Source organism: Anoplophora glabripennis, unplaced genomic scaffold, assembly GCF_000390285.2.
Source record: "Anoplophora glabripennis isolate ALB-LARVAE unplaced genomic scaffold, Agla_2.0 scaffold86, whole genome shotgun sequence".
NCBI classification, from domain to species: Eukaryota; Metazoa; Arthropoda; class Insecta; order Coleoptera; family Cerambycidae; genus Anoplophora; species Anoplophora glabripennis.
The window spans coordinates 419,799-442,932 of record NW_019416242.1 but is presented as its reverse complement, the minus strand read 5'-3'; the positions used below and the strand labels follow the sequence as shown (position 1 = coordinate 442,932).

Sequence of the window (23,134 nt, the reverse complement as noted above, 5' to 3'; positions counted from 1 at the left end):
AATATTAAAATGATGTAAGGTTATTAAATAGGTACTTTACTAACCGTCTTGCACCCAAATTTATAGTATCCCTTATTAAAGCTAATCAAAAAAATATTAAAGTCGATTTAGTGATTATAATTTAAAACGTTTCAGTAATTTGAGAGGACTACGTCGTTTTCAAAATACTGAGGATAGAATTAAATTTCTCCTTACACTTATTTGGCTTGCAAATAAATATACAAAAATTATAGATCGACAATTAGCAAAGGGGGAGCAGTTCGAGAAACAATAAAAACAACAGGAGTTGAACTTATCGCAATTGTTGTCTTACTGCCATATTTCTGCGTAAAATAAGCTGACTAATATTAGATTCGTTTACAAATCTGAATGAGATATGGGCCTCGCTTCATCCAGCAGCACTGCAACAAATGTTGCGCCAATTTCCTGCTAATAAAATATCGCCCGGTACACGCTAATCGCGGCGCTTCTGATAAAAATGCCAGGGGGCCATAAAATCTCCTTTTATTACTACCAACGCGTTCCCGTATACTTAAGTCGGCATAAAATACAATGTCTACTACGCGGCCTATCCTCATATCCTCTATTTCCCCAGTTATTGTGTTCGGCCGCTTCGTACAACTTTTATTCCCATTGTTAACACTGTCTGCCCCAACTATACGCGCGCACATAGAAGTATATATCTCTCTATCTCGCGTACGGTTATTATGCGAATCCCTTGGAAAAAAAACAGCCTCAGAATGGTAATAATATAGACAAGAGAGCTTAAAAATGCCGAACAATCGCCGATGCATGCTTTAGAAAGCTTACATATACGCAATTCGTATTCCTAATGATGCGGAATGTTCCATGTACTTACCCGGTTTTTAGAGTTGGTCTGCTGAACATAAACATAATCCAGTCATTATTGGAATGAAACGGAATACGTAAGTACCAACTTGCTGTCTCTGTGTGCGGCGTACTCGTTGTTCGATTCGACTTTTTACACACGCAAGGAATAATATCGCTTTGCGAAAGATGCTGAGCTAATTCAAACAGATAAAAAAATGTTTATCCGCAATCACCTTATAATGGGACTTTTATCCACACGTATGAACCGTCTAAAGTGATACTTTATCCACTATGGAATAAAGTAACCTTATTTCACTAGTAGAATAATGAAAAAATAATAAACCTATAATAATTCTAATTTAATTATTTCCATCATTCAATCAATCATTAAATATTCTTTATCGGAAGCCCCAGTCAAAAATTCTTCAATATGTAATGAATTTTTCCTTTGTATCCTCTCGATTCACTCTTCAAATAAGCAGTAAGCTTATTTATATTTATATTATATTTTATATTATTTATATTTTCCAACATCTATATTTTTGTAGACCTTCTAATACTTCTACCACATAGATGAAATTTAAAAACTATTTTATTCTAACTCTACCTGGTTTTTTCATATTTGCTTTGTGTAATTATGTATTTAACAATAAATCCAAATTTTATACCAACATGGAAATTCATGAAATCAATACACGACAAAAAATGAATACCATATACCATTTATGAGACTGCAGCTCATCATGAAATCACCAAACTGTCTAGGCCTTAAGGTATTTAATAAATTACCTAATGATATAAAGACCTGTTGTACTATTGAACTTTTTAAAAAGAAACTAAAATCGACCTAATTGATATGTGTCCATATTCTTTGGGTGAGTACTTTAGATTTTAATGGACTGCGATTTTGTTTTTTTTTTATGTATACTATATGTGATCTAATGTGTTGTTAATTTATTTAATTTAGGTTATAAGTTATGTGTGACAAATTCTTATAGTGTAAACCTGTCTATTAGAAAATATATATATTATTATTATTATAAATTGCATATTTCTTCTTCAAATTAAAAAAATACGATAGCATGACTTCTTCATTTATTTCATTTCATTTACGAACTACGTTCTCACGTTTAAACATTCTTGCGTAGATAAAATGCTATTTAAAACACTTATACAATAAATAACTATTTCTAAAAGACGTTAGCAAATGAAACAAACAGTGTTTTTCGATGCCAGAAATCTTAAAATAGAGTAAAAATATGAGTATTTGTTGTTTTTTTTAAATATATCGCTTTATTTCACACACATCGATAATACTTTCATTTTTACCGTGGAAGAATGGTATTGCAGACTAAGAAGAGGAGTTCTAATTCGAGGACAATATATTTTAAGATCTCCTCCTGAGTCACCTGATGACGGCGTGATAGAAAGACTAGGATAATAGAGTCCTCAAACGATTAATCTGAAATCGCTCACCTACGACGCGCGCTAAGCGATCCGCAGAGAGCAACAATCAATCGTTTAATTGCACTAGATGGGGCCTATGATCTAAGCCGATGCCTTTGTGCACGACAATCTCCGTGAAGTTCTGTGGTTACTTAAATCGGACATAAGAAAGAAAATGTAAAGGAAAATTGCGAACGGTTCGTTGATATTCGCTAGAAACGCGTCGTATTTGTCACCAGTAAGGGTTTTAATTCATCTAGATTTGCTATGACATCTGAAATCCCACAGGGATCCAATTTAGGACCCCTATTATTTCTCCTATTTATTAGTGATTTAACTAACGTCAACTCTTGTTACAAGTTTTGTTTTTGTCGGTGATTTAGGAGTGTGTGCAAAGAATAAAACTAAAATATAGTACTTGGAATTGATGTTCCGAGAGACATATCCCTCTCTTCTTCAGAAAAAGGTTTGAAAGTCCTCTTAGTCCTTCAGTAAACAAAAAATTAGGAAAAATTCCGTAGAATTCAAAATGGCGTGGCTAAAATTCGCATTTTCTTAAAACTTCTGTATCTTTAAAACGAAAAAAGATTTTTTTACGAAACTTTCAGAATATGTAGTCCTTGACAAGTAGAATTTTTGTAAAATTACAAAATATTTGATAGTTTTTGCAAAAATTGAGTTGACAAAGAAACGAGGTACCTATTTTCGACAATTTGAGTGGCCTAAATTGCAGTGTGAGTTTTCTGAATTTAACTACGCATCAACCCAATTTTTCCAATCCAGGCTATTTAATTTATAACAGCAATCCCTGGCGAGTTTTTTTTCGACACAAAAAAAGGACAACGATCTTTGCTACAACTAAGCTTTCGACATCCACATCACCATTATTAATGTCCCCAATTAGAATACGTCAGGCGACGAATCGTAATCGAATGTCCTTCCAAGGACGAAGCCGCATATCTCGACGCATCGTTTTCTAACACAGGTATGCGTTCTAACCTAGTTATCCGGTGCAAAAAATATAATTGAACGTTTGTCTTGTGCGCCTGAATGTATTATGATGGAGAGATATGCGTGGTTAGCCTCATTAGCATACGCCATTGTCCATATCTAACGAGTTCTAATCTTAAATTATTCGTTTTTTTCGTTCGTTGTTGCGCCTGGTTTATCGGCGAGGTACGTGCTCGAGTGCCGATTTTTAACAATGGACGGGCCAGGAGAGGTTGGCGCTGTCACCGGCGCCTCCGCCATTCTTTCGAATGATCGATCAATTTTATTTCGAGCTTTCGGATCATTGATTTTGCACTTTTTAAATTGACTATAACATTTGTGATCGGTAATTATTCATTTTATAAATAATTACAGTCGAACGTGAAATACTAACTACTCCAAACTTTAATAAAAACATGTGGAAAAAATATTTCAGAACAGTAACATGGTTTTGTCGCAAAGTAGTCAATAAACCTAGATTATTTTCATTTGCCAATGTTACATACAGGGTATTCGAGGAAAAAACGTCAACTAGATGCGATTTATACGGATTTTACAAAAGTTTTTGATAAAGCTAATCGTGACTTTCTTTTAAAAAAGTTGCAAGCACATTGTATTCCTCAAAACATTGTAAATTTATTTAAAACTTATATACGGAGTAGACATTTTGTTGTTAGACGTAACAGAAATACTCAGGCGAGTACCAATTACCAATTTTGAGGTGCCTCAGGGCTCTATCTTAGGACCATTGTTGGTTTTATTATTCATCAACGACCTCTTTCATGTTTGCTTGTATTCAAAGTGTTTTCTTTAAAATTCTATAGAAAGATTGAAACAGAGAGAGAATATGGCATTACAAAGAGATATAGGCAGTATTGCCAATTGAAACACCAACAATAAATTGCATTTCAATTTAAAGAAATGATGTTTAATTTTTTTTATCTAAAAGGAAATTTCATTCCAAATATTACAGATTATGTAAATAGAATATTAGGATTTATTTTATCAGTCAAACTGCTGCTCTTTCAAATATTCAAACGTTAAAAATTCTTTATTGTTTTTCATTAGTCAGAGTTAAACTTGAATTTATGACATAAACTCAAATTTATTTCACTGGTGATCTCAATAAATTGATACTAATATAGATTTTTCACATTCTCAGAAACTATTTCACAATTTAATAAGTTTTACATTACTACGTTTTACAATTTATAAATCAATTATAGTTCAAAAATACGTGGTGTTGTATTTGTTTGGTTGAACCAAGTAAATACAGTTTCAAGAGCAACAACAAGTAATTCCAGGCTCATTTGAAATTGAATTCGCGCAATGACTGATACGGCCGTCTCAGATCTCCTTCAAGTCGATAACTTATACGGTTTATTAAACTAGAACGAACCGTTGTAATTAAAAAAATGTCGATGAGTTTCCCGAAACGTTTCGCTCGAAAAATGCTAATCACCATCACGGCGATTAATAAGATGGCATGGATGTCATAAGAATGCGTCCGAAGTTGTTGGTTTGCTTGTTTAATTGATTTTTATAACTGAAATCGTTACACTCGTCGAAATAAATTAGGCCGAGCTTGAAAAATTTCAAAAAACTCGAGTAGGTATTTTCAAGCTATTTTTAAACACCCAGTATAACGTATAAGTTAACGGAAGTATTAACTGTCATTAAGACTTATAAATATATCATATAAGTCATTGACATTGGAATTACTAAATGTCATGTCCATTTAAAAAAAAACTTACTGTATGCCACTGTCTAAATTGGTAAATAACACGAATATACTTTCCCCAAAGGATTTTGGTGCGCTGAACTCGAATCCGAGGCACAAATTTCTCAATTGGCTTTGGTTTTCTAGGTATCCTAACCTAAAAGTACCAAAATCGCGATTTTTTGACATATTTGAGGTTATGTTGCGTGGAAAGATAATTGTTTTTGCTGAAACCATAAATAACTTCCTAACCTAACCTAACATAAATAATAGTTAATCGTATTTTACACATAAATTGTCAATACATTTTTAATCTAACTGTTCCTCGATGTGCAGGCCTTTTTGCTAATATCAGTGACAATTAAGATACGATCTAATTTTCTTATAAATTGTTGCGACGAGTGTATTTTATTTGTCGATTAAGAACCAGACCTGGAAAGATTTTTAATACTTATAAATGCACAGCGGCAGGAGACCCCAGTTAAATGCAAAACGGAATAAGAAAGCATCGTGCTTTGAAATATATGTCATTATTACCAGCGGCATTTTTGTACGACTACTGTTAACTGCGGTTACGTAACAGATATGCGATTACAAAATATCGAATATGTAATTTCTGTATAGGTATAGGTAAGGAGATTGAATTATAAAACGAGATGTAAAAATTAAGAATCGCTAAATATTGTACCTGTGTGACAACAATGTACAAGATTTTAAATATAATTTTCAGTCATAAATGTATATCTAATAAAATTATTTATTTTACGTTTTGCCATGCTTTTCCAGTGTAAAAAAATCTTCTAATATTATATGTTACTAGAACTGTCACAAGACTACGTTATTTGATATTACTAGAAACATCGGCAAATAAATTATATTGTCTGCAATTAAATATGTAGTTACATTTTATTGGCCTCACCCTCTTTTGGCATTAACGGTAATTAAAAATTTATTTGTTTCTAATTGATTAAGTAGGCATTCATTCGAAGTATTGCTGTTATTTTTATTTATTGCTAATGGTTTAGTCATTTGAAATTATGTGTTAATTTAATATCGCTTCTAAAAATAACATATTGAAAGACCACAATACGATACTGAGTACTGATTTTATCTTTAAGCGACTGTTTTCTTCCTGAATAGTTCCTATTAAAAATGATTGTGTGTTGTTTCTTATAATTATTGAAATAACCTAAAAAAATGGTGGTATATTTTAAGATTTACTTACCTAAATAAACAATGTATTGCATTAAATAATTGTTGGTGATTTGTGGTTGTTACTTTTTTCCCTATTTGGTCTAAATTCTATTAGAAAAAAAAAGTATTTTTATATATTGTCGAAGTTTCGTTGTTTTTATTACGACATCAACAAATTTATGTGTTGAGCTTTGTAAGTCAAAAATTGTAATTGGGTACAGGGTTGTTGGTAATTCTATACATTTCTTTGGGAGGCGATGGAACAGGAGATGAGGGGTAAATTTAACCCTAACATGCGTTATGCAAAACAAGCGGTTTTGCGATGTTTCACATTTAATTTTTTTCTCAAAAACATGTGTCGTTAGAGTTAAAATTTAAAAATCTACTTGAATTTTTTTAACTTTTAACTGGATTACTTGTCCACACTATAGGCTTTCCTATGGACTGAAAAATTATCCGGAAACATTTCGATGATGTGAAAGTATTGACCAAAAAAAAATAATTTTAAAAAATCAGCCATAAGAATTTCTTAGCAATTATTTTTACAAAAGAAAATCATTATTCCAATAGCAATCTAACAAGGTACAAATTTTCAGTAAGCGTAAGACCATAGTGGTGAAATAAATTTGAAAAAATGTAGTGTAGATTTTTCTTTTGGAATTGAATCTACTTTTTAGAGAAAACATTAATAATTGAAACATTTCAAAAACTATTGATCTGCATCAGAACATTTCAAATATAAAATTGAGATTATTTTATATATTTCAAATAAGAAAATAAAATAGTTACTTACAAAATTCAACACAGTGTCTTGAGAATGTCGTAATAAAATGAACAAAACGTTAAAAAAGTGTAGTATTGTTTTTTGTTGCTATACTTGACCTAATTTAGATAAAAAGAGGGAAAAAGAATTATATACTTTCGAACGAAATTTAAAATACACATTTCGATAACCAATTTTTTAAACAATTAAGGAGTGGTAGTATTAGTTTTATAATTATGAGAAAAAATAAAACTGCAGTTTCTCTAAAAATATAAAATATATTTGTCTCGTAAGGTTCTGATATATATACTATACAAGGCACATACTACGTATTAAAAAAAATAGGATTAACATGACTGGCTTTAAGCGAAAAGTCATGAGAAAATATTGCTAGTCGAACAACGACCTCTCACGTAAGTGTACATCTTAAGGCACGTAAAATTTACAAACTACTCTTAAATATATGTACGTGTGTATAAAAATACAAAACCCGATTTTACAATACTAAGTATTGATATAACTTACAACGAAGAATAAATAAACTAGGAAACCGACAGAACTACGAACGGATTTCAAATTAAATCACACTTATTTTAATTTAATTAATTTAAATTTCATAAAATCGAAATACTTCACTCAAAAAATTTTATTTTCGTGGTAATACCAATCCAAAATTTATATTTTGGAATTTATTAAAATATAAAGTCTGAATTTAAGTATCTTTAAATAAACTTGAATATAACGCGGTATTCGTAATTTTGCCGGCTTTTTAAAATTACAATTTATAAAATATCGGACGGAAAAAAAAACAGATCACATAGTCATGTTAACTGAAATCCGAGAGAAACGGGTCGAAATGCGTCAAATGGTCCGACAGATCGGGCGACAGCGGCGTAAAATCTATGGGGGTGAGCGAGCTATCCGCGAAATCCACGGAAAAATCCGGCGGCGTAAGCGAATGATCCGAAAAGTCACTTTGAAGAGGTAGAGATTCACCATCCGACTCCAAGAGAAAACAATCCAGCTCCGAACAATCCGAGAACAGATCCTGGGAAGAATCAGGGTTCGACAACACTGCACTAAGGGTGGAAATGTACTTCATGGCGAGCCGCAACGTGGTGATCTTCGTCAGCTTCTCGTTCTGCTGCTGGGTGGCGGAAATCTGGGGTACTACCTTCCTTAAGGTTTCGAAAGCCTGGTTAATTTCCCTCATCCTGCTTCTCTCCCTGGCGTTGGCGGTTTTGCGGCGGTACTTACTCAACGGAGCGGGTTTCTGCTTGGGCTTGGTGCCGTTCCTAGACTTGCCGCCGGGGAGGGTGTCGTCCTGGTCCTCTACGTTATTCCTCCTCCGCATGGACCTGGGTCTGAGGGAGTACTTGTCGCCCCTGGGAGATTTCGAACCGTTGTTGTTGGTGTCGGTGTAATCCAGGGGCAAACTCAGGCGTTGCGAGAGCTCGTCGTCGTACTGCAACATGGTTTGTTGACAGTTCTCACGGGGATTGCACACCTTCGCGTGTTGTTGGTTCCCGTCAAACACACTCGTACGTAACGCGACTGTCGTGGGGCTGCTGCTCCGGCCGAGGATGCTGTTTGGTGGACCGCGCGACGGGCACTGTTCTGCGCTAGTCTGGGTCCTTTCCAGGCAGGTAGGTTGAGAGAGCCGCGGCAAAGGCATCTCCCACTAGTCGCGGGTCGTTGGGTTACTCCCGCGCCCGGCGTCGCGGGGACGAAAGAGGAGAGGCGCCCTTTGTCAGATTTTCTCATAAAATTGAACACAAGTACAACTAAGGGTCCTTCAATTTTCTGGAGTTACGTGTATTACAAAAACTATTAATATTTTGTGAAGTTATACAGGGTGTATTTAAATGGAGGGGCACAAATGATGCCAGAGTGGGTGAAAATATGTCGATTTAACCTAACATACCTATATCCCAAATCGCATAGTAAAAAAGATACAGGGTGTCAAAGTGAAAAATAAAAAATAGTTTTTCCTTAATAATTTCTATAATTTTAGTCAGAAATGTTTCAAATTTTGAACAGAGGGGTTTTTTAATGATGGGAAAAATAATGTAATAATGATTTTTGAGTGTCGAGCACAAGGCGCCCTCTGCAGGCAACGTTATGCATTGAATATGTAGTAACTTTTTTGCCAACCCCCGTATATAGCTTTTAGTAACAAAATATGAAATATTGGACTTTTTTAACAAAAAAGGTATACTTACTGAAAATAGCTAAAGCCAACCGTTGAGGAGATATTTCTAATTTCAAAAATTAGTGCAACGGATTTATATCTCCACGAATACTAAGGTACAAACAGACACTTTTGTTAATAAATTCAGAACGCATTGCCTCACAGTACTTATTAGTTGTGTATCTGTATTTTAAAATTCGACCAAAAGGGGGCGCAGGAATCAACTGAGATAACCTTATTTTTCTTGTTTTAAATTTACTTTCCCCTTTTTGCGTATTATTTTACCATGTGCGAAAACTCTTGTTGCATAATTTCTATTTAATTGTTTTTTTGGTGCATGTGAAATTATTTAAACCCGGCACTAAAGAAAACTCATATGAAATAACAGTTCAGGTGAAAAAATATTGAAAAAATCTTATTTACTGTTAGTTTAATATTAATTATTAGAAAAAACAACTAAAATCAAGTCACTTAACAACAGTCAATAGATAATTTAAGAGATCCAATTGGGTGACAATAAAAAAAAACAAGATTTTTTTAAAGGATAGTCTAATTCTACGATTAAAATTACGATGAACTCTTGAAAAAATACGTGTCATTCTTTACTTCCTCAGCTGCTGCAAAAATTCTTTGACGAAGCATCTCCACACTATCAATAGGATTGGAATAAACAACATTTTTTAAGTAGCCCCATAAAAAATAGTCCATGGGTGTAAGATTCGGTAATCGCGCAGGCCATTTGACTGGTGCATCGCAAGAATAAACGGACCAATAAGATAATCGCCTACGATACCCCTGCCCATACATTTAAACTAAAATTATACTGAAATTTGGATGTACAAACATGGTGAGCATTTTCGTCAGACCACGAGTGATTATTATGATGGTTTACTAAACCATGTCTTTGAAATGACGCTTCATCACCAAACAAAATACTGGATAAAATATTTCTTTTTCGATTTTTTATTAATTTTACTGGGTATTTTGGAAAAATTTTTAAAGATTAATGAAATAAATTACCCTTGAGCCAAAAGAAAGAAACTCAAGGGATATTTTTATTAAGTTTCGCATCACAGATGACGACATGCGTAGCTATATATCTAATCGCAGTGACGATCCAATAATAGTCAGTAATCTCATACCAAAATGTGATAAAATCTCCCACTCTATTCGAGTTATTTTAACAACACATTTTTTTTTCAAAACCCTATTATAAATACCCTAATCCTTTCGTTCGCTCTACGTTTATATCAATTACAATTAATTAAGACGCCTCCTATTAATTTTAATGACGGACTTAATTAAAAATATCCACGACGGGGGTGGGGAGGGGAAAGTGAAAGAGAGATCGACTGATTGAATTGTCCGAAGAATAATACTTGTTAAATATTAGGCAACTGATCACATCAGATACGAAATTTTTCGATTTAATTTATTCATTAGAAATTGTTTATTCAATTGTTTTGATCAACATCAGTGGCGTAGTTTAGAACAAATTTAAAACTACCATAGTCCTTTGAGGAATCGTAGAAAAAAAGAGATATTTGTTGATAATCCTAGGCAGCAATTCATTTCGTTTAATTTGTGGTAATTGACGGAATAAAAAAATGTAAGGCTGTGAGAACTGACATACTATCAACAGTCGAATGCGAAGCGAATTAGATAATTATTTGTAATTATATGAGTATGTCTGGGAGCGCACCTAAAAATTCTTCATCTATAATAAATTGTTCAAATTAAGGCTCTGGCAAAAAGTTAAGCCACATTGGTAATCGCTTATATATAACTATGTAGTAAATTGTATATTTAAATTGTCCTTTTTAAATATTTACGCGGTTATTTCAGTAATGATTATTAAAAATTCCTAGAAAGTTTTTAGTAATCCTTCCGGTATTTTAATGGCAGTTAATAAAATGATTTAACACTATAATTTCGAAGAAAACTTAATCCTCGTAAACTGGATTACGAATGTTTTCTCAAGTATTTTAATTAAGCAGGTCAGTGTTAGTTATTCGATAATTCCTGTCAGAGATATAGGCAACCAGTTATATAAAGCTGCGTATTGCTGGTTGCATTGCATTGGATCCATAATTAACTTGAATAAATTAATAAATACATACAGTGAATCCTTCTACAGTTACAGTGATAAAAAATAGATGTTAATATTAGTGTTCAAAAATAATATCTATTGATGAATTTTAAGCTTTGCAGAAATAAAATTAAAAATCTAATCAATAATAAAACTCCTAAACAATTTTTTTATTCAAGATTGAGGTAAAACTGTTATTTGACTTAATTTGATAAGACATTTTGTAACAGAAACAAACAAAATTACAAAAATCTCCCGCTTTTCCGCGCAATCTCGGAATTGCCCCATATTTTCTGATGACGCTGATGGTTCCAGCAACGAGTGCAAAATGTTGCATCAGATTCACCCAGGTCTCGGTTTGGAAACAAGTGGCGAGAGATACCCGTTATCTCTAAGAAGAACGCGCGACAGAACTTGAGTTTACATGACATCAGCAATATTTCCAAGTTTTCATTAACAACAATAATTAACGTGGCAGAACCCACTTCTAGTATTGTGGAAATGTCATCTTTTCTAACGTCAGGCATGATATAACGAGCCTCTTATTGAAAAATTCCAATACGAATTCACCAATTCAAGAAAAAAATATATCGAATATTTTTTACAAACATTAAATATTCAAATGCATATGTAAAAAAAATGAAATAACCTCATGAAACAATTAATATTATCAATAATGGGTAATTGAAGAGAAAACAGTCAATTTGGCTTCAAATACTAAGTAGTCTGTGTGAATTGCGATATAGATGTTTTTCATTGATTAAATTTTTACAGAATTGCCAAAATAAAAAAAAATAAGGTTAAGAATTTTTAACAGGTCACCATATACAGGATGATTCACAAATGGTGACCGTTTGGTCAAACCAACCAACTAAAAACACTTTTACTTAAATGACATGACAAGCACTAATCAATCGGTTATTTATTCGAATAAAGAAGTTAATCAGTCATCATTTTAATGATTTTATTTGAGTAAATGCTCAAAAATATCTCCATTTCCACCATCATAGCCCCCACATCTTTTTAGTAACGAAAATATAATTTGTTCGAAATTTATTGTTGCTTGAATCTGATGAAAAACATTATTTATTAATTTTTCTAACTGCTCAGAATGTCAAAGTTGCTATCGCAACTCACTATGTAATTTTTTAAAAATTAAAAACATTTTTTAAAGTTTAACACCCTGTATCTTTTTAACGAAGCGTCCTAGATCAAAATTTTATAGGAAAAACTCGCCTCAAAATTCACCAAATACGAGGTTTCATTTCTGGTCACCATTTGTGAATCACCCTGTATGTGTCTTTTTATTTATATAATTGTAGCGATAACTGATAACATATGTAAATCTAAACTCAATCCGCTACAAACTGGTTTCTATCATTACGAAGTAGTTCTTTAATCTGAAATTAATGTTTATTTTTTTTTAAATTTTGGACATGCTCAAAAAACCATACTTTTTGTAACAAAAACAAGAAAATTATTATCCGTGGCTTATAACATTAAGTTTACAATAACTACAATGACTTTCCTTGAATTTTCGTTATGGAAAATCCACATCTGACTCTATTTAACTAGAAATTTGTTATAATTTGTTTGCTAGAAACTGTATATTGATCAACAAATACTTAAGGAATAAATACAAACTTTAAAACACGGAAATCGAAAAAGGAACCTTGATAAAAATTTCTACCGGGCGTTAAACTAGAACAATCACACAACACAATCAATAAAAAAAAACTCTCGAGCACGATGATCGGAACTGAGATCCAAGTTAAAAAGTTCCTAGTTTCCTAGTATTACCTAGTGTAATATTTTATTTAATATTTAGTATAACATTAACAGCAGGCTTACTTAAGTGGTACTTGGAGTGTTTTTAATAAATCAGTTAAAACAAACTGTAATGATAATAGAATTTGCAGAATGTGTGACGAAACACGTAAATTATCGCCGATTTATTATAGAAAAATAACAACAAATCTAAAAAATATCACGTTTATAAACAAATTAAAGCAAAACTAAACGGTTACGCGGGTCGAGGATGATGAAACTTCACATTTTCTTTAGAGATGCTCCCCCCCACTTTCGAGTTCGTATATAATACCGCTACTTTAAAAACTGAACCATCGTAAGACATACATCACAACATCACATCCAAGAACGTTTTTCATTGAAATAAAAGGTTAGTGACTTTTGTATTGTTTTTTATGTACGTGCTATATTCGATTGTTTTATAAATGTACAATATTTTTATTCACGGACGAGCGTGTTTAAAACCATCATAGCATAGTCTAACATATTTTTTTATAAAATCGCATTTACTCAAACGCAACATTATAGAGTACAAAAAATATATATTTTTTTAAATTACCTACTTCAAATGAACTAAACAACTGAATACTAATATATTGCTCTGCTTCCCCCGTTTAAATATCTGACATATAAATTAATCCTTGCAGATATGGCTAACAGCAACGTGATAACCACCAGGTCCTTAGGGACGGCATCGGAGGGTATAAAGGATCAGTACGCGGACGGGAAAGCGGCCAAAGTATGGGAGATATTTATTGGTGACAAAAAGTCTAGGACGAAGAATTACAAGAACTTCTTGGTCGGGTTGTTGAAGAGCAAGGGATGCAAAAGGATCTTGGACGTCGCCTGCGGCACGGGGTAAGAAAATTAAGAAAAAGTGTAGAAAATTAACGCTTAAGGAGCGCGTATTTCTTCGTATTTTGCGAAGTGTTTTTTTACTGGATAGCAACTTGCAATTAGCGACCGATTGGTCGATGTTTATAAATTACACAAACAAATTGCAAAATCATCATGACGTAGCAAGTTTTGATCTCTGATTTCTCAAGTTATCAAATGTTGTGTTTGTCTCTGACCCCTAGCTTCAAGGCCAGGGAATTATGAAATTTTTTAAAATCCTAAAGATTAAAGCATAATTTTTTAAGCAAATATACCTTCCAAAAAAAAATTATTCTTTTTTTGTTCTCCAACTAGTTTTGGCTTCCTAGACCAATTGTGGTAGATATGAGTGGCTAAATTGAACTTTTAACAATTAAAAATCATCAACAAATCTTATTAAAGCCTCTCAAAAACAATATTAGAAAAAATTGTATTATAAATAACAAGCAAATTTTGATTATCAATTACTTCTTCAACAGAATTGACTCTATCATGCTACTAGAGGAAGGTTTTGAGGTGGTATCTGTAGATGCCTCGGATAAGATGCTGAAGTATGCGCTGAAATCGAGATGGAACAGAAGAAAGGAAGCAGCTTTTGATAATTGGAGTAAGTAGCATATTTTTACAAATTACATATGCCACGATTGTTTATTCGTCCTTTCGATGTGAAACACTAAAGATCAATGAGTGCTTTTCCCTTTTGAAATAAGAAATTAAAACATGTCAATGATGGAATAAAGGAATTTTTGGAAGTTGGAGACTAAAATTTAAAATACGACACAATGACACAAATTAATATTAAAGCTTTTTATTTTAAATATTATCGTTTTGTAAATCACATCTCAAAAACAATGTTATCAGACTATTATCCTCAAACTGTTTAGGTATTTATACAATAGATAAATATTTGACCTTGCCCTTTGCATAATTATGAAACATTAATTAAATATGAAGTGATATGATTACATAACACATTTTTCTTTTAGTTATCGAAGAAGCAAACTGGCTAACGCTTTACGACGATATAGAAGACATTGTCGGTAATGGATTCGATGCCGTCATTTGCCTCGGTAATTCTTTCGCACATATGTTAGACAACTATGGCGACCAGAGGGAACAAAAGTAAGCAAATATGTTCTTTTTAACTTACAGTGCTAAACACATGATTAATAACGATAACGATTCTAATAACAATTAAATCTATTGCAGACAGGCTTTAAGGAACTTTGAGAAGTGCGTAAAACCGGGAGGACTTTTGTTAATTGACCACAGAAACTACGATAATATCATTGATTCGGGAAGCACGGCGTCGAAATGCATTTATTATAATGTAAGTTTAAAAAGTTGCGATCAGATTTGTCCACGTTAATATTAATTTCCACTTCCAGAGCAAGCACACGACAGACATTAAAACCTCAGTATTATTTGTCGGCGGGCAGCCAGCTCTCGTCACTCTAGACTATCTCATCGATACATCGGCGCAAGACGACGATGAAAAGACTGATATAATTAGTGGCGAAGATACCATAAGGTAAGAGTTTGTTTCAAAAGTTTAGGAAGCATGTAACGATAGTAATTTTTTTTTTAGCGAATTTCGGTTATCGTACTACCCCCACCGATTGAAGGTTTTCAACAGGATGCTGAGGGACGCCTTTGGCGAAAATTCTGAATACAAGATATACGGCGACTTCAAGAGCCTGGACGAGATCGAAACGCCCAATTTCTACATTCACCTTGTAGAGAAATCGAGTACCTTCTTCTAATTGTTAATAATTTATTTCCGTATTTATAAGAATCACAAACTTTTAATTTTATTAATACATGTATCTGTTGTTTCTTGTTTTTTATTTCTAACTGAACAAAAATGTCGAATATGTTCAAGGCTACTACCTTAAAAAAAGGTTGGCTAAACTTATATATGAACTGAATAATAAGATATATGCAACTATAAATTTGTATAAAAAACTTATCTATATAAACTTTTATTCTCCAATTTATCGCCAACACCCTTGTTTAATCAACTAGTCATCCAAAATATCATCTAGCCACTTTTCTAAGTCCTCCTCGGATGATTCAGTTTCCTGTTTTGTTTCTAAGTTTATTAATTCGGACACATTTTCATTCTCTTCAGTTTCATTTGTGGCTAAATCAGTAACATCTACGTTTTGATTTTCATTTACAGGAACAGAATCATTGCCAGTATTTAAATAAAGATCCTCAACTTTTTCTTCAGTTCTGTTGGAATTATACTTTTCACTGTATTTAAGCAGACTATTTTCTGCACTTCTATTCATAAAGCTTATCTGATTTTTCTGAAGGAATAATTATTATATATTAAAAATACATTTACAATACATACAAACCACAACTTACTGTAAAATATTTTTCGTCGATGCCGACCCTTTCATAGAAAGGTACCGTAAGTATACTATGTTTCAACATATTTAAATCTAAGGAAAACAACTCTTGCGGGGTCTTTTCTATTTCCTTTGCTATAACTTTGTCCTGTTTGAACTGAAAATGTTGGCCCTGTGCGATCGGGGCATTTGCCAGTATGGAAAAGTCAGTACTACTAGTTAACTGAGGGCTTTGAGAATCATCCTCTGTCTCGTAACGGTCCCAGTTCGACCCCAGATTACGTTTCACTTTAGGAGGAACATGCTTGGGATCCTTTACCGATTTAGCTTTGTATTTGTTTTTATCTTTCTGGTGTTTCAAACCTCTAAAATATTTAAAATAACGGTTTACGGTAAAAACATTTAGGTACTTACATACCTGCTTTTATCTCGACCACCTAAACTGTTGTCATCGTTTCCTCTATCCCTGGGCATTTTAATAAGTTCAAAAATAACGCCAAAACGCCATAATAAATAGACGTCAAATTATAAAAAGTGGCTACTTGACTTTCTACCCATATAAATGTAAAGTGATCAGGATCAGATCATATTAGATTACCTTTATTTTAATATAACATAACGTATAAAATGTTAATTATGTCAGAAAATTATTACAAAATAAAATTTACGGAAAGGGAAAAGTAATATTACTGCCAATTTATAATTTCCTATATTTGGTATGTTGATTTGCTGTAATTCCGAATATATATTATAAGAATATCGTTGACTGAAATGAGCCAGGCAGACATGAGCATAGACAAAAGAGCCTAGATAAATGTTACTAGATAGGAAACTTGAACAAATTTCGTGATCATTAACAGCGCTAACTGTTGACACTTTCTCCAACTTCTATTGCTTTCCTTTTCTAGGAATTATCGGTAATACAGTGAGTTAAATTACCTTTAGCCAGTAAAAGATGCAAGCGCCATCTAGTTGTACGCTCTACAACTATATACCTACCTACTCAATATTTGTTTTAGGTATTCTGCCGCCGCTAAATTTAAAATTACATAACAAATCTCACCCTACACAGATCACTCAGAAATTGATTTTGTAAAATAATTTTCACGTAGATAATTTTTTTTGTCACCATGAGAAAATAAGTACATTTGTACTGTGTAAAAGCATTAAAATCACTCAAGCATTAAAAACACTTTTAAATGCTCTAATAGTCTTCCTACTTAAAATAAGAAATAATTTTGATACTGTAACTTTTTAAAATGTTTGTTGAAAAAAATTTCAAATTTCAGTACATATTTTGAAAAAAAAAGAGTGAAAATGATTATAGAGTTTCAGTGCTTTCTATATTGTATTAGCTTTCACGGTGAATAAAAAAATATTACAAGTAAATAATTTTACTAAACCAATCTTTGATTAATTCTTGTAATAGAGATTTATTATGCAACTTTAAATTTTTCGTTGTGTTGATATCCATAAAAAAACTACCTACCTCTGATCACATTTTTTATTAAAAAAAACAAAACATTTTATTATTAATAAAAAAATGTGATTATATGATGATCAAGACATTATTATGTTATATAAATAAATGTGAATGAAATATCTAATAAAACACACTAAAAATACAAATAAAACACACACCAACACACGCCAAACCTAACCAACAATAAACAATAAACATGAACAAGAATGACATGAAATGATACATAATTGCAATTGTCAAAATTTATTCTACAAAATCTTTGTGGCGACATCTATAGACTCTTTTCCCAACTTGTATATCCATCTCAAGTCACGTGGTTCCCAGAGTTTCCCCATTTTTTCAAGTATAAGTTCTCGGGCCCTGCAAAAGAGTGACAGGTACCGCAGTTCACAACCCTGATTTTGGTTTTAGTGATATTATTAAAATTGGGTGGTATTCATGTCATACGTTATGTCAATCATGTCATTATTAAACTTTTGGAATGTTTTTATTTGTCTATAATTGGGATCTTAGAAATTCATATTTTAATTAAAAAAATTTAATTCGTTACATGTTGCGAAGAAAAAATTAAGGAAATAAATGTCTGTACGCATATTCAATCTCACGAAATAATTATTTTACTACCATATTTTTTTTAGTTTGAGAAGGATATCCAGCTAAGTAAAACACTTTCCTGGCTTCTACGACATGGAGCTGTGAAAGAAGGCTTACACATCTCTAGAGAAGGATTTGTAAGTGTAGTAGACATATTGAACCACAAAAGTTTAAGGAACCGCTACAATTTGGAGGATATTAAAAGGGTGGTCGATGTCAATGATAAGCAAAGGTTTAGACTAAGATGCAATGATGGCATCTGGGAGATATGTGCCAACCAGGGACATTCTTTGAAAGTATGTTTTCAGGCAATACTGTTTTCCACAAATTACTTTAAAATTTTTAGGCAGTTGAAGATCCCGATTTAGTTCCTATTTTAGAAGCAAATGGTACTGAGGCAATTCATGGCACTTATAACAAAAATTGGCATGCTATTAAGAAACAGGGATTGAAGTGTATGGGTAGAAATCATATCCACTTTGCAACGGGTTTGCCAGATGACAGGGCCGTCGTTAGTGGTATGAGAAAAACAGCCGAAGTCTTTATTTACATCAATTTACCATTGGCCTTGTCTGATGGTATCAAATTTTTCAAATCCACCAATGGCGTCATTTTAAGTTCTGGAAATGACAAGGGCATCATCGACCCAAAATACTTCTTAAAAGTTTGTGACAGTAACGGAAAATTTTTACTTTAAATTTTAGATAAGAATAGTGCAATGTATAGAGCTGTGAAACGTAAGTCTTTTAAAACGGCGCGATTTATTAGTTTTAAAAGATTTTTTATTTAATGGCAGAAAATTTATTTAGGTAAACGTGACGAAGATATGGAGCAATCTAATAACAAAATAGAAGGTGAATCAAAAAAGGCAAAACATTTAATTTGCGACCAGTGTAAAGTGGAGTTGCCGAATGAAGCTTCCATGAGGCAACACCTGCTCGGGCAGAAGCATAAAAAATTAATTGACGCGGAAGAAGACAGGAAAAGAGTAGAACGGAAGTGTGGTCTTTTCATTAGAGGTAAGTAAGTAGCTGAAAATAATGTATAAATAAACAAACGATTAAACCAGCTAGTCGAGGTCTGGTGAGAACTCGATTTTAAGAAAATTGTCAATATTGAGGTTAAAAGTGCATTTCCTGATCTAATATTGATAAAATTAGACATTGACGATAAAAATTAAACCTATTCAAGAATAGTTCTGTAATTATTTTACGCTTATTTGACTGTCACTACAGGTGTTTGCACGCTTTCTTATTTCTATCCGAATTTTACAGAACTGGTCGAGTAACGATTTTGATCGGATAACTGGTGCAGTGACCCTACCTAAATGAATTTTTTTTAGGTTTTTCTCCGAATGTTGATAAAGATACGATTCTATCTTACTTTTCTAAATTTGGCAAAGTCGTATGGGTGCATTTTGACCATTCATTCCTACTTCTGGATTATGACGACCCCACGCCTGCAAGTAATGTTATAAACAGGACCCATTACCTGGGGGGTCAAAGACTTATGGTGAAATATAGACAGCTGAGAAGACAAGGTGAGTTCAATGATTTCACCCGTATTTTAAAAACAGAATGCTTTAAATCAGCTTGACGACTGCTATTTTTTTTTCAGTTACAGCACAGAAAAAAGAGGAAAGCAACGACTTTGTAGAACGATTAAAAGACGTCCCCAATTTCGAAGACCAACTGGAAATGCTTGGACAAAACCTCCAACCGGCTTCTCAACAGCAGTTTCCGAAGTACAACAAAGTGTGCAAGGACCTCTACAACGCCCTGTGCCACACGTTCCCCTACTGCCGCATTCACCCGTTCGGTTCCACGATAACGGGACTGGAATTCAACAACAGCGACGTCGATGTCTTCATATCAGGAGTGAAATGGGGCAACAACGATGTGCCCTACTTATACCGAGCGAAGAGTTTGCTGCTCAACTCGCACCTATTTGCTAACGTTATAGTAATCCCGCAGGCTAAAATCCCGATTCTGAAATGCGTGCACGTTGAAACGGGCATCAACTGTGACATTAACCTCAAGAATATGTTGGGCGTCTGCAACAGTCGCCTCATAAATTATTACATGAACCTAGATCCTAAACTTCGGAAGATAATGATAGCGTTAAAGTTTTGGGCAAAGACGCATAAGATCACCGGGCAGAACCATCTCTTCACGAATTACTCATTGAATTTGATGCTGATTTTCTTCCTGCAGCATAACCCGTTTCGTTTTCCCTCCATTTTGAAACTTCAGGAGAATCCGCAGTTTTTCAACAACCAAGACGGTTGGAATGGCGGTTTCCAACCGATCATGTTTACCTGCTCCGAACTCCATTGTACGTCCGTGTCGAAGCTGTTAGAAATGTTTTTTTCATTCTACGTGGAATACGAGTATGGTATCAACGTTATTTGTCCGTATCTCGGTGTTTTCGTAAAAAAACAAACGTTCAAGGAACCAAATAGCCTCCCCAACACATTTAACACCTACAAACAATACGTAGCAGCAACCAACCTGCCGTTGAAAGTCGAAACGGCGATTTGCGTGCAAGACCCTTTCGAGCACTCGCGAAACACCACGCCGATAGTATCGACCGCTACCCTGGAAACGTTTGTCAGTTTTTGTAGGTTAGGCAAGAAGTTCTGCCAGGAAAACGAAGGACCGATCCTGTATAAGCTGTTAACGGAGGTACCCGAGAACGTGACGGCTCTGACGGTCGTTAAATCACAATCGAGCCAGTTCTCCATACCCATGAGACCAGGTATGAAATATATAGAAGAAAAACATAAATCTGGACCCGAAAGGCATAAAGCTTGGTTCGAAAGCATGGTGAAGTTCACAAAAATTGTCCTCAAAGATTTTTTGAGGCTCGAGATGACTGAAATCACTAATACGGCTTCGAAAACGAAGCATAAAAAAGCCGACGGACAATCGGACGTGTACGCGGAAACAACACCTGTCTGCTTTAAATGTCGCGGTAAATTAAATCTGTGGCAAGCCAGAAAATCGACGGCAAAGAATAAGCCCGAGGGTGAAGAACCGAAGAAGGGCGTCATTGAGAAGGAGATTGCGATCACCGAGCAGTTGTGTGTTTTGTACAAAGACGTTTACCCAGACGACGATATCATCAATTTCGAGATAAACCTGGAGCACTTTACGGATCCCCCGAAAGTGACGATAGACGTTAAAAAGGTCGCGGCCTACAAGAATTCTTTCAAATCTTTCGTTACGTTTTTCTCGGTTAAGTTGCCCGCTTGGTTTAAGGTTTTCGAACAGGAACAGAACGAGTGTTTGTGAAATTAAATATATAATTTATTTAGATTTTCTGGGTGGAATATACGGGGGTACTTGTACAGATATTTTTATAGATTTGTGGATTTGTGTAAATATACATTAAAAAGCAGAAGTTTCATAATTATTGTAATAAAAAGAAAAATTTTGAAGATAAATATACATTTAAATATTATTTCAAATAATTTTCAGATGAAGAAAAGTCGAAAATTAAAATACCTGGTCAAACTTTAAAGCTGGAATTTACGTCACAAATTAAAAAAATTCATATAAACATGTCCAAATTGCTTTGTTTTCAAGATAAATGTATTGAAGATCTCGACAATATTTTTTTTTGCTAAGACTTCCCGATTTGAGACAAACAGTAGTGTAGGGGCCGGCCAGTTTGGTTTATTTATTCAAATGAAACTGCTTCACTACAAAGTTGTATTTATCTGTTAACGTTAAACACATAAACATAACCTCGCTTCGCCTCTTGACATAATAGCGGTTTTATTTTGCTCTCGGAACGAAAGCAGCTAATGTCACTGTTTTTCAACATAATAATCGTAAAGTAACTAGTAACGCCAACTTTTCGGCGCGAGATTCAAATAATATAAAAATATAATAGATACGTTGTATATATTTTATATTACTATTGAAAGTTGTTTTTGAAGTAACAATAATATTAATTCGCAATCCTTTTACCAATGAATAAAATAGAATACTACCTACTTTCCTACTTATATTTACATATAACATTAAATTCTACCTTTGATTCTCTCTAAATAGATACTGTCATGCAATATTGTTGCCATAACTTTGTTGTCACTGAGTGGAAGTCGAAAGTAACTTTTGAACCATAAGAATAGCTTGAAAAATTACCACAAAATCATGACTATTATAGGTCAAAATAATGTTAGAAACCGTATTTCATAACCTCAAGAATTGCATTTGAAAACAAAATTTTGAACATGAGGCAGCTTTTCCTTAAAATAGTTAAATGGCAATGCAAAGCATTATAAATTTGACAAAATGTCAGAATTTTTATGATACATAAAAATTTGAATTTTTTCCTCGCTGTACCCGCTACAAACAATGATACATAACGAGCGTTCAAATAAAAACGTGGTCAAGTAGGTTCTGAAAATTTGGACGTAGGGCGTAGCGTAATGAACTTAAACGTCATCTGTCAAAGCGCTATGTCGCCGCTATCAATTTGAATATTTTCGTTTTAAAAAGCGTTTAAAATGGTGTTTTCTCAAGAACAAAAAGTGTTTATCATAGAGTCCTACTTTAGAAATGGACGCAAGATTGATGGAATATGGAAGTATTCTATTGAGGAATGTTTCATAGAATTTCAAAATCAATTTCCCGGCGTTGTTGAGTACAAAATTTTTCAAAGTGCAGTTCAGCGTTGTGTTAATGTTTTTCGTGAAACGGGCAGTGTAACAAGAAAAGAAGGAAGCGGCCGACCTAAAAAGCGGACTGAAGAATTAAAAGAAAATGTCCAACAAATAATGGA

At 33.4% G+C, this 23,134-nt stretch overlaps 5 protein-coding genes across 6 annotated transcripts; 3 read left to right on the top strand and 2 right to left on the bottom strand.

The window, feature by feature from the left end:
- Positions 1-7,587: 7,587 nt before the first annotated feature.
- On the bottom strand, positions 7,588-8,503 carry LOC108910309 (helix-loop-helix protein delilah-like). Its single transcript, XM_018714875.2, has one exon. It carries the CDS (start codon positions 8,416-8,418, stop codon positions 7,771-7,773), a length of 648 nt encoding a protein of 215 aa, XP_018570391.1. The 5' UTR covers positions 8,419-8,503; the 3' UTR covers positions 7,588-7,770.
- A 4,813-nt stretch (positions 8,504-13,316) lies between these two features.
- On the top strand, positions 13,317-15,744 carry LOC108910330 (glycine N-methyltransferase). The gene is made up of 7 exons (XM_018714899.1): positions 13,317-13,403; positions 13,681-13,891; positions 14,389-14,516; positions 14,896-15,031; positions 15,119-15,239; positions 15,298-15,440; positions 15,498-15,744. The coding sequence occupies exons 2-7, from the start codon at positions 13,683-13,685 to the stop codon at positions 15,670-15,672; spliced, it is 912 nt and encodes a 303-aa protein (XP_018570415.1). The 5' UTR covers positions 13,317-13,403; positions 13,681-13,682; the 3' UTR covers positions 15,673-15,744.
- A 131-nt stretch (positions 15,745-15,875) lies between these two features.
- Positions 15,876-16,855, bottom strand: LOC108910331. The gene is made up of 3 exons (XM_018714900.1): positions 16,685-16,855; positions 16,283-16,631; positions 15,876-16,221 (listed from the first exon to the last, which is right to left on the bottom strand). The coding sequence occupies exons 1-3, from the start codon at positions 16,738-16,740 to the stop codon at positions 15,931-15,933; spliced, it is 696 nt and encodes a 231-aa protein (XP_018570416.1). The 5' UTR covers positions 16,741-16,855; the 3' UTR covers positions 15,876-15,930.
- Positions 16,856-18,201: 1,346 nt separating this feature from the next.
- LOC108910327 (tRNA 2'-phosphotransferase 1) lies at positions 18,202-19,055 on the top strand. The gene is made up of 3 exons (XM_018714895.1): positions 18,202-18,334; positions 18,388-18,639; positions 18,690-19,055. Exons 1-3 carry the CDS (start codon positions 18,329-18,331, stop codon positions 19,038-19,040), a joined length of 609 nt encoding a protein of 202 aa, XP_018570411.1. The 5' UTR covers positions 18,202-18,328; the 3' UTR covers positions 19,041-19,055.
- LOC108910326 (speckle targeted PIP5K1A-regulated poly(A) polymerase) lies at positions 18,986-21,742 on the top strand. 2 transcript variants are annotated; one of them, XM_018714893.1, is made up of 4 exons: positions 18,986-19,080; positions 19,153-19,362; positions 19,686-19,883; positions 19,961-21,742. In XM_018714893.1, exons 1-4 carry the CDS (start codon positions 19,062-19,064, stop codon positions 21,634-21,636), a joined length of 2,103 nt encoding a protein of 700 aa, XP_018570409.1. In that variant the 5' UTR covers positions 18,986-19,061; the 3' UTR covers positions 21,637-21,742. The 2 variants fall into 2 exon arrangements, with proteins under 2 accessions (XP_018570409.1, XP_018570410.1); XM_018714894.1 differs by having other exon boundaries at positions 18,997-19,080; positions 19,140-19,362.
- Positions 21,743-23,134: the final 1,392 nt, after the last annotated feature.

Bases quoted from the DNA above. Each gene is read 5' to 3' on its own strand.
- LOC108910309 (XM_018714875.2), bottom strand. From the start codon at position 8,418: ATGTTGCAGTACGACGACGAGCTCTCGCAACGCCTGAGTTTGCCCCTG.
- LOC108910327 (XM_018714895.1), top strand. The intron at 18,640-18,689 runs GTATGTTTTCAG...TAAAATTTTTAG, and splicing joins ACCAGGGACATTCTTTGAAA to GCAGTTGAAGATCCCGATTT.
- LOC108910330 (XM_018714899.1), top strand. From the start codon at position 13,683: ATGGCTAACAGCAACGTGATAACCACCAGGTCCTTAGGGACGGCATCG. The intron at 15,032-15,118 runs GTAAGCAAATAT...AATCTATTGCAG, and splicing joins GGCGACCAGAGGGAACAAAA to ACAGGCTTTAAGGAACTTTG. The intron at 15,240-15,297 runs GTAAGTTTAAAA...TTCCACTTCCAG, and splicing joins CGAAATGCATTTATTATAAT to AGCAAGCACACGACAGACAT.
- LOC108910331 (XM_018714900.1), bottom strand. From the start codon at position 16,740: ATGCCCAGGGATAGAGGAAACGATGACAACAGTTTAGGTGGTCGAGAT. The intron at 16,632-16,684 runs GTATGTAAGTAC...TAAATATTTTAG, and splicing joins GGTGGTCGAGATAAAAGCAG to AGGTTTGAAACACCAGAAAG. The intron at 16,222-16,282 runs GTAAGTTGTGGT...TTATTCCTTCAG, and splicing joins TCGACGAAAAATATTTTACA to AAAAATCAGATAAGCTTTAT.
- LOC108910326 (XM_018714893.1), top strand. The intron at 19,363-19,685 runs GTAAGTAAGTAG...AATTTTTTTTAG, and splicing joins GTGTGGTCTTTTCATTAGAG to GTTTTTCTCCGAATGTTGAT. The intron at 19,884-19,960 runs GTGAGTTCAATG...TTTTTTTTTCAG, and splicing joins TAGACAGCTGAGAAGACAAG to TTACAGCACAGAAAAAAGAG.